This window comes from Oncorhynchus gorbuscha, linkage group LG17 (assembly GCF_021184085.1).
Source record: "Oncorhynchus gorbuscha isolate QuinsamMale2020 ecotype Even-year linkage group LG17, OgorEven_v1.0, whole genome shotgun sequence".
In the NCBI taxonomy this organism is placed as follows: Eukaryota; Metazoa; Chordata; class Actinopteri; order Salmoniformes; family Salmonidae; genus Oncorhynchus; species Oncorhynchus gorbuscha.
The window spans coordinates 22,558,000-22,568,873 of NC_060189.1; the positions used below are offsets into that span (position 1 = coordinate 22,558,000).

The 10,874-nt window shown below is 44.8% G+C and overlaps 1 protein-coding gene across 3 annotated transcripts in view; it reads left to right on the forward strand.

Annotated features, from left to right (window-relative positions):
- Nucleotides 1-10,304, forward strand: part of LOC124001295 (cysteine-rich motor neuron 1 protein-like) — a 50,984-nt gene extending 40,680 nt beyond the window's left edge. For all 3 annotated transcript variants that reach the window (XM_046307967.1, XM_046307969.1, XM_046307968.1), the window contains 5 exons: nucleotides 266-481; nucleotides 4,989-5,210; nucleotides 6,015-6,140; nucleotides 6,626-6,804; nucleotides 7,369-10,304. In XM_046307967.1, the coding sequence (XP_046163923.1) occupies nucleotides 266-481; nucleotides 4,989-5,210; nucleotides 6,015-6,140; nucleotides 6,626-6,804; nucleotides 7,369-7,560 (935 nt within the window). In that variant the 3' untranslated portion in view covers nucleotides 7,561-10,304. The remainder of the gene's footprint in view (nucleotides 1-265; nucleotides 482-4,988; nucleotides 5,211-6,014; nucleotides 6,141-6,625; nucleotides 6,805-7,368) is intronic.
- Nucleotides 10,305-10,874: the final 570 nt, after the last annotated feature.

The window sequence follows — 10,874 nt, forward strand, 5'->3', positions numbered from 1 at the left end:
GTGACTCAGTGGACTGTTCAAATATTTAAAAGTGAAAGAATGTCTACAACTTTCAGACTAACTCCGTACAGATATCAACCCTATTGCAGTCAATTGTTTTGTCTGTACTGTTTTACTGGACTAGAGGAAAGTATGTCCGAACACAAATGGTTGTGTAACTACCGAGCTTAGTTCTAGTAAGATGTGAACCTTATTCTTAGTAGTCTTTCACGTGTTGTTGTGTTACTGTTATCTGCCTCTCATAACCTGTGTGTTGTCTGTCCAGATGAGTCAGGCAGTGGTCAGCCAGAGGGCATGGACCTGGTGGTGTGTCGAGCCCCTGGGGGGAAACTCTATGTGGAGGGAGAGACCTGGAACCTGGACGAGTGTACACGCTGCACCTGCAGGAAGGGCCGCGTCCTGTGCGACACTGAAGTGTGTCCCCCTGCTGTGTGTCAGGCCCCAACCAGGAACAGGGACACCTGTTGCCATGTCTGCCCAGGTACAGTACCTTACATCCCCCGCATCTGTCATAGGCTGCTTTACTAGGAAACCTCTAGTACTAAGCCATTTTCTTCTCTGTAAATGTAGAACTCTGTCATCATACTAGCCTTGACAAGAGCAATTTCAGATAATATCAAAAGCACTTACATCCAGGAATGGTTCCAGAAGCGATGTCAGTTTGTGATCAGTATAGAGTGGGATAAATTTGATCTGGAGCCATTATCAGCAGCATGTGGTGGTGGATTGAGGGTCTTGCCTTGTCTTGGTGCATGTTGCAATCTGTCCCACAGTTTAATGTCAGTACACACAGGCTAATAAAGAAACCAGACCAAACCGGCTGGCTTTACATGGGGATATATCCTCCAGAGAGGAACACATGGGTACAAGCCTGTCTGTTTCCACTAGTCGTACATAAGACCAGTATTTTTCATGGCAATGTGATATGACTAGGAAAAACTCTGGGCCCTACTTATTGCCTATAACTAGTTTCTCCTGGTCAGGTCTAGGGTTGCAAAATTCCAGGCACTTTCAATAAATTCCCTGGTTTTCCAGAAATCCCATTTGGAAGATTCCAGAATCAATAGGGAAAGTCCAGAATCCTCCAACCAGGATTTCTTTAAAACCAGACAATTTATTAAAGGTTCCCAGAATTTCGCAACCCTATTCAGGTCATGTGACCTCACCAGCTGCTGAGAAGAACAGAGTTGGACCAAGTAGGCCACTGTTCCCCCCCACCATCTCCCCCACCCCTCACCCCCCCACCCGTCCCATCACCACCTTCCCCCACCACCACCTCCCCCGCCCCTCACTCCTCCCTCCAGCCCCCCAAGCAAGAGCCTCACAAATCAGAAATGCATGACAGCCCCTGAAACCCACAGAGCCTCCTTGGGAATGCTCGGCTAGTTGCGTTATCACCACATCTCCCACCACAAAATCAGATTGTAAGAGGCAGCCCTTTGATATATGTATGGTTCTGTCTCTGAAGAATGTGGGAATAACACACATTTCAATGATGTATGTGTATATTGTGGAAGAGTAAGAATGGCGCTGGAATGGATAGCTGCCGTTTTACAGGCTATTTTGAGTGGGAATATTTTTGTATAATGTTTACACCATCATTATCTATGACCGTAAAGAGCTTCTGGACATCAGAAAAACTATCACTAATGTCGATTTTGATGAAAATGTCGAAGTTGGCGGCGCTGAACATGCTGCTCACCACGGACCAGCCCCCAGTCCCAAAGACTTGGAAGAGAACGAGACCATAGTATTTTCCAAGAGAGTTTTCATCAATATTTTTGGTATCAGTTTATTAACCACTACCAACCGATGCTGGCACTAAGATGGCACTCAACGAGCTGTATAGGGCCATAAGCCAATACTAATCCAGAGTCGGTACTCCTAGTGGCTAGTGATTTTAATGCAGGAAAACTGAAATAAATAAGGTGGCGCCGGAGAAGAAGGCTGCCGTTTTACGTGTCCCCAAACAATTGCGTTTTTTTGTTTGTTTCTTTGCTTTGTTTGTAACTTATTTTGTACATAATGTTGTCGTTACCGTCTCTTATGACCGAAAATAACTTCTGGACATTAGAACTGAGATTACTCACCACGGTCTGGCAGAATCCTTTTTTTCCTTTAACGAGTCTGACGAGCTCGACGTGAAGGCCCAGATCCCCGTGATTTGCGTGAAGAGAAGGCGGAGAAAAAGGGAAACTTAAATACGGTTTACCTCATTTCTATCAGCACGTTAAATGTGCAACCAGAGGGAAAGAAACTCTGGACCACCTTTACTCCACACACAGAGACGCATACAAAGCTCTCCCTTGCCCTCCATTTGGCAAATCTAACCATAATTCTAACCTCCTGATTCCTGCTTATAAGCAAAAATTAAAGCAGGAAGCACTAGTGACTGGATCAATAAAAACGTGGTCAGATGCAGCAGATGCTAAGCTCCAGGACTGGAATATGTTCCGGGATTCCTCCAATGGCATTGAGGAGTACACCACATCAGTCATTGGCTTCATCAATAAGTGCATCGATGACGTCATCCCCACAGTGACCGTCTGTACAGTGGGGCAAAAAAGTATTTAGTCAGCCACCAATTGTGCAAGTTCTCCCACTTTAAAAGATGATTTGCAAATAAATTAATAAAAAATCCTACAATGTGATTTTCTGGATTCATTTTTTCATTTTGTCTGTCATAGTTGAAGTGTACCTATGATGAAAATTACAGGCCTCTCTCATCTTTTTAAGTGGGAGAACTTGCACAATTGGTGGCTGACTAAATACTTTTTTGCCCCACTGTACATACCCCAACTAGAAGCCATGGATTACAGGCAACATCCGTACTGAGCTAAAGGTTAGAGCTGCCACTTTCAAGGAGCGGGACTCTAACCTGGGAGCTTATAAGAAATTCCGCTATGCCCTCCGACGAACATGCAAAGCGTCAATACAGGAAGAAGATCAAATCGTACTACACCGGCTCTGACGCTCGTCAGATGTGGCAGGGCTTGCAAACCATTACAGACTACAAAGGGAAGCACAGCCGAGAGCTGCCCAGTGTCACAAGCCTACCAGACAAGCTAAACTACTTTATGCTCGCTTCAAGGCAAATAACACTGAAACATGCATGAGAGCACCAGCTGCTCCGGAAGACTGTGTGATCACGCTCTCCGCAGCCGATGTGAGTAAGACATTTAAACAGGTCAACATTCACAAGGCCGCAGGGCCAGACGGATTACCAGGACGTGTACTGCAATCATGCGCTGACCAGCTGGTGACTTCACTCACATTTTCATCCTCTCCCTTACCCAGTCTGTAATACATACAGTACATGTTTCAAGCAGACCACCATAGTCCCTGTTCCCAAGAAATCCAAAGTAACCTGTCTAAATGACTATTGCCCTATAGCACTCACATCTGTAGCCAAGAAATGCTTTGAAAGGCTGGTCATCAACACCATCATCCCAGACACCCAGGACTCAATCCAATTTGCATACCGCCCCAACAGATCCACAGATGGCACAGTCTCTACACTGCCCTCGCCCACCTGGACAAGAGGAACACCTATGTGAGAATGCTGTTCATTGACTACAGCTCAGCATTCAACACCATTGTGCCCTCCAAGCTCATCATTAAGCTAAAGACCTTGGGACTGAACACCTCCCTCTGCAACTGGATCCTGGACTTTCAGAAGGGCCTCCCTAGGTGGTGAGGGTAGGCAACAACACATCTGCCACGCTGACCCTTTACACAGGGGCCCACAGAGGTGCGATCTTAGTCCCACAAGTACTCCTTGTTCACCCACGACTACGTGGATGCGCACGGCGACGATGAGACAGGTCAGAGACATGGCCATGTGGTGCCAGGACAACAACCTCTCCCTCAATGTCAGCAAGACAAAGGAGATGATGATGGACTACATGAATCGTCGTCCACACAAACCAACACAGTCGTGGGTGGCAGGAGGCTAAAATGATTTGGCATGGGCCCACAGATCCTCAAAAAGTTATACAGCTGCACCAGTGAGAGCATCTTAACTGGATGGATCACCCCCTAGTATGGCCACTGGCTGCATCACCCCCTAGTAAGGCCACTGCTTGGCATCAGACCGCAAGACGCTACAGATGGTAGTGTATACGGCCCAGTACATCACTGGGGCCGAGCTCCCTGCCATCCAGGACCTCTATACCAGGCATTTTCAGAGGAAGGCACAAAAAATTCTCAGACTCCAGCCACCCAAATCAAAGACTGTTCTCTCTGCTACCGCACGGAAAGCAGTGCCGACCAAGTCTGGAACCAACAGGACCCTGAACAGCTTCTACGCCCTAGCCATAAGACTGCTAAACAGTTAGTCTGGGAAGTTGTTTAACTATTTAACTATCTGCATTGACCCTTTCTGCACAAACTTTTATGACACATCACATAGGCTGCTGCTACTGTTTATTATCTATCTTGTTGCCTAGTCACTTTGTTCCTTAGTTCTATGTACATATCTACCTCAATTACCTCATACCCCTGCACATCGACTCGGTACTGGAACCTCTTGTATAAAGCCAAGTTATCGTTCCTCATTGTGTATTTATTATTACGTGTTTTACTTTTCTATTATTTCTCTTTTTTCATTCTCTCTGCATTGTTGGGAAGTAGGCATTTCACTGTTAGTCCACACCTGTTGTTTACGAAGCATGTGATGAATAACATTTGATTTGATTTACATTAGTGTTGAGCTGTGTATAGTCTAGCTAAGCTTTTGTCACAGACAGGCCATTGATCTATGGGCCTATGGCTATGAGACACAGAGATAAGCCTGAGAGTTAACTGACACAGCTCAGCACAGCAGCCATGTCTTCCCTAGTCCCTAGTCATCAGCTAGCTTCCTGCTAGAATTTACCATACAGTAAAACCATCTTATTGCAAACACGGGTGAACAGTCCTAATAACCACTCTGGATTAACGTGTTATACTGCCTTGCTGTGCCCCTCTCTCCATCCTTCCGTCCACAGAGGACAAGCAGGGTCCCCAGCTCCCGGTGAGCACCAGTCAGCAGGAGTACTGTATCTCCAGCGAGGGAGACGTGCTGTTGGCTGGGGACACCTGGAAGGCCAATGCCTGCACCAGCTGCACCTGCAACAATGGAACCATTCAGTGTTTCTCCCAGCGCTGCCCGCCTGCCAACTGCAGGGTGCCCGTCCTGCGCAAAGGCCAGTGCTGCCCTCACTGTCTGGGTAAGTGAATGTGTAGGTGTGAGAGTGAGTCTGTCCGTGGAACTAAACTCCTGGGAATGTCTAGATGGGTGAGAGCACACTGCCTTGTTAGCCTCTCTAATGATGTCCACTGTAATTCTAGTGTGTAGTATATTTGTGTCTTGTGAAAAATCCCATATTAAGTATGCATTAAAACAAGTTATTCCTTTGGGACAAGGTACAGCTTGTTATTGAGAACATTATTATTCACAGTGTAACTTGTAGGAAGGGAGGAACAGTTTTCAAACTTAGCTAGAATAAAGCAAGCGTGTGTGAGACGCGTTCTGGGGGCCTGTTTCGCTGGCACTGCTTGGGCAAACACCGTTACTCACAGCAACATTCCATGTGACACAACTCACTCAGAGTGAAAACATTCCCCAAGCATCCGCACATTCACACGTGTTTCCTGTCTCCGGCTGAGCCGACCCGCCACTCTCAATGCCGGCACAGGAAGGCAAAGCTCCATGTCAGCTTTTCCTATAGAGGAAAACCTCGGCACAGGCATGCATTGTTCCCTCTGATTTGTGACCGTTTCATCTCAGCTTTGTTTTGGTTATTTGCTTGGTGGAAAACAGCACTTTTACATAATACTCTTGACAAAAGGAGGTCATGGAAGCTTAGGGAACACATCCCGTAAACACACCTTATCTACAGACACTCCACCCAACCATTACCTTCTGTTACATTGATCTGGGATGTGGGATTTGTTTTCAGCTCAAGTGTGTTTGACATTACGTACTTGGGTTGCTTTGTGACTTATTTGTGATTTTCTTCTTTGGTTTACAGAAATGACAACAACGTCTGTTCCAATGATGGTGTCGACCAAGGCCCCCAAGACCAGGGTTACTACCACAGTGGACAATACAGTCTGGATCACCACTGTCCCTTTGCCTCCTATCATTGCTGCTACAGGTACTGTCTGTCTGTCCATCTCTCTTGCTCACCTTCTTTCTTTCAGTATTTCACTCACTCACTCACTCACTCACTCACTCACTCACTCACACTCACTCACTCACTCACTCACTCACTCACTCACTCACATGGCCCACAGAGATGGTTAAATGATAGGTTACTGATAGGTAACAACTGCTTCAGACCTGTGACTTGGTATCATTGTCCATACTTCCCCAGCCAGCCTGTTGATGATGTTTACTTTGTTGTGGGGCAATGGGAATGCTTTGACAAATGAGATAAATGCACACTGACACACATTAATCTGGAGACTGTATCTAAACGTATTGGCCAGGGAAAACTGCCAAACACCTAGGAAGGACATGAGCTGCTTTTTAATTTAAATTGATTAGAAGGGGAATAATGTAATGTAAATATTGGCCTGTGTGACAGCAGTATGTGTTGTCCAGTCTGTTGGGGAGAGCTGATATTGATATTCCCTGCAGATGGTAACAACTTGGGAGAGAACATCCCCAGTCACACTGAGATGGCTCTCATCTACCAATCAGCTGCCTGGATACTGGCTGGTCTCCTCCTGGCCATCGTCATCTTCCTCATTGTGGCAGTCCTCATTAACAAGAAGAAAAAGTGGGTGCAGATGTCGTGCTACAGCGCCCCCAAGAAGGTGAGAGGCATTGTGGGTAAAGCCGCTCATTAGGCCCAGTACTGTACGGACAGCTTACGGAAAAAGACTATTCACAAATGAATTGCAACCCAGCACCGAAATGCCTCATGATTCTGCCCGATATATTGATATGGGGTTGCTGCCCAAACTCAGACCACTATGGTGCTAAATCATAGCACCATAGCGGGGCGGTGGGCCGTTGTTTTAGGATCTAATCTGTGGGTGGGTCGTGGGTTTTCCTTGATCTTCCAGCTCCTGCTACAATTCATGTTCAGGGTGTCATAAAGTAGGGATTAATGTATTTTTCCAGCACTTAATTCTGATGGAGCACTTTGAACTGTGTCAAGTTTATCATAAAATGTGATTGTTTTACAACGCCCCCATGAAATGAGATTAGAGCAGCACAGAAAATCGTAATTCGTCACATGGTTTCCGAAAAAGTCTCTCCCGTCCTAACTAGATGATAACACACAGCAGTAGGATTCAATCAATGTAGCTGACAAGACCTGTTGTGTGAAAATAAAGTAATTGATATTCACATTTTTTCCTTTCCTCCTTTCCTAGACTGTGATCCTGAAGAAGCATGCGAATAAGAACTCGGTGGTGTACATGGAACCTTCAAAGGAGAACAAGTTCCAGAGCGTGAAGAATGACTGTGGCATCAACTTCTCCCCAGAGAGGAGCTCACCATGTGGGGAGAGGATGCTCATCCCCCGGGCCAAGCTGAGTACGGGCCAGGGCAGGGGACAGCGCTAGACCCCCCTCCCCCTAAACACCAACCCCCGTTCACCAGACCCCCAAACTCTACGCTGCCCAAAGGGCTACCAAGCACCACCTCTTCTCACTTTCTCACATTTTCATGGTGATCGATCCACAACAATGCAATGCAACTGCCTGTTGCTTTATCATACTGCTGGTACAGTGAGGAGAGACTGGGGAGGCAGGAGGATGTGGCCATTATGGGACTTTGCCATACAGTTCACCACAGACAGAGTGACAGTAAGCCAGCGAGGCTGCTAGTCAGCCAGCGAGGCTGCTAGTCAGCCAGCGAGGCTGCTAGTCAGCCAGCGAGGCTGCTAGTCAGCCAGCGAGGCTGCTAGTCAGACAGAGAGGCTGCTAGTCAGCCAGAGAGAGCTCTGAAATGTGAACATGATCATCATCACTTCTCACCTCCTCTGGAACTAGAACATGAAACTAATAGGAGGAATATAACAGCTTCAGGACAGGGGTTTGGGTTCTAGTCGAGGGTCTCTAGTTTGCTGTTTTTTATGTGCCGCAGCACAGCAATCAATTCATCAACAATTGTTTTAGTGATTCCAATTTAGCCGGTCTTCCAGTTGTAATCAAAATTGGATGGGAGGGTATGTCAATTATCAGATGAATGGCTAATTCCATGACTCGCTCCTCTCCCCAGTCAATGACTTTGAGCAGCATCAGAACCCAGCAGACTATGGCCCAGAAAAATAAAGAAACCCAAACTCCTGTTTTAGAACGTGTGGTTTCCATCTTAGTTTAAAAATATATATATATTTCTGTGTGTAATAGTTGTAGTGTTTTTCTTGGTCAAGCCTCGTTTTTGTTATGGAAGTCTCCATGGTGGCAAGATTAAAACATTGTAAATGCCAGACTAAACATTCCCCATCGATGCAAAGGAATGAAACTCTTCTATTCCCACTTACTGTAGTGGTTTCTGTCTGCCTCAAAGGTGATGACCAAAATCATTCCATTCTGAAAACAACCAACCACCCTGGGAAGAGGGAAAACAGTGTGAATGTATTCTGCCTCAGCTGTGAAGCCAGTGTGTCTGTCTGTAATACAGTAAGGTTCTTCACCCGTCTGTACTCAACAACTCCCTTTAGAAGGAAGCATCCCATTGGCTGGACTTCATCTACAAATGGGAATGGACTTCAAGATTAGGTGGATTAATACTAATCCAGACTGTTATTTTATAGCTTGCACATAAGAGGACTCGTTACAGGAAACTACAGAAGCAGTTCCAGACAGTTACTCATGAGGAATGTCAACATACAATAAGCCTCACTTATATAACTTCATTTACAGCTGTGCGTTAACATGAGCTACTGTTTCCAGAGAATGTTAACATACATTAGTAGCCTTTATTGTATAGCCTTAATGTTTTTCATATTTCATTGTTTCTCCTGTAATGACTTGTGCCATGTATTCCATGCCAAGGTCACCTGACTGAAGGTCTCCCCATTCCCACCAGTTTATAACATATTACAATGAACAGTGGCAAGGGTCTCAAGGAGACTCTGCTATGAAATGCAAATAATGGTACATTCCAACAGCGCATGTTCGTAAAATGTAGCACTTTTGTTAGGATCCAGTGTTTTAAAAAGCTGTGGGTGAGATTCCTGGCGGGATAAAGGCCTAATCAAGGATTTGATGGGCATATTTAGCACATGGAGGTGACGAAACACTCAAGTAAACATAATGGTGCAGCAAATTCTAGGCTTATTTAACAATCTGATCAACCTAGTGAAATAGATGTGCTTCAGAGCACTACAAAACAGACTGGGGTTTAATAGGAAATCTTTGGATCTGATTTCATAGTTACATTGCCAGTCTCTCGATACAAAGACCATTGTGATGCCAAAACTGTGTGGAGACAAATACAGATATCTACTGAAGAGTTTCAAAGGTAATTCAGTAGATTTGGGTCTGTTTGATTCACAACCATGTGGTTTAAATTAAGGGAAGAGGAGACTTGTGAAAGTGATGTGTTTTTCCTATGTGTAAAAAAAGGTAGATAAAAGTAGGACAGAAGTGTACCTTATTTATTTTTTTCACATAGCTTTATTTATGAATACTAAAGTATAGTTTGAGTTAATGACATGTTTTTGGCAAATGAACTTGGTAGCCAAAGCTGCTGTACATTTGAGGTATTGTAAGCCATTTACCATTTCCATCTGCTTTGTTTTTCAAGCCTATTTATTTTACTGTTGCAAACTGTAAATACATGTTTCTTTGCTGTTGAACTGTAACATTTATACTTATTTTGAAAAACAAAATGTGTGAACAAAAATTACCTTTACATTTAACATTTGGGAAGACATTTCAGTGCTTGTGACATTTTCATGGTGACATGTTTGCAGTGTGAGAAGTGTGACGGAGCTGGCTGATGCACCGTGCTTTTAAAAGACTGGAAATCCCAACAAATAAAATGAATATCAACTTAGCAACAGTTGGGTTCAAAAGAGGTAACATATCATAGCATGGTTAGATGTGACATCTGTTCCTTTATCTACTCTTGCCCAGTGCTGCCGAAGGGGATCTGCTTCCCGGGCTCCCGAGTGGCGCAGTGGTCTAAGGAGAGGTGTCACTAGTCCTTGATTCAAATCCAGGCTGTATCACATCTGGCTGTGATTGGGAGTCCCATAGGGCGGCACACAATTGGCCCAGCGTTGTCCGGGTTTGCCAGTCATTGTAAATAAGAATTTGTTCAACTGACTTGTCTTGTTAAATAAATAAAAATCTTCTCTCACTTAAGTTTCCCAAAGGTTTTAAAGTTTCCTTTCTCTTAAGCGTAGTTGCTCTACTCTCCTGATCTGTGTTGTGTTTAGCGAATGGGGAAGACCGGGGATGTGTATTTGGTGTTTCTCACAGCCCACAGGACTATACGTATGAGGCGTGAGTGGGGAATGCAGCGGCCAGATCTCAGTTTCACTCTCGGGGCTTCATAAAACCAGACAGAAAACCAGACAACCTGAAGAATTCCGTTTGACTTGTCTGTCACAGTTTGCTCATAAAGCTCAACATGAGGAAGTGAAGATTGGTCCGAAAACACAAATCAACCATTTAAGGAGCTTTTTCTCAAAGATTAGATTCTTACAGCATAACGGTTAAACCAATTATTAGTGTGGTCACAATGGCTTTTTGATACCATCAGAGGTCACATTCAACAGGAACATTTTGTGAAATTCAGAGTACTAGTCAAACACCCCATAGAGCTCTCAGTAAAATAATATCCACAGTCCATAGCTAATTATCAAGTTTCTCAGCTAAATCCAAGGTTTGAGCTACTTTGTTTTATGAACACATCCATTGTC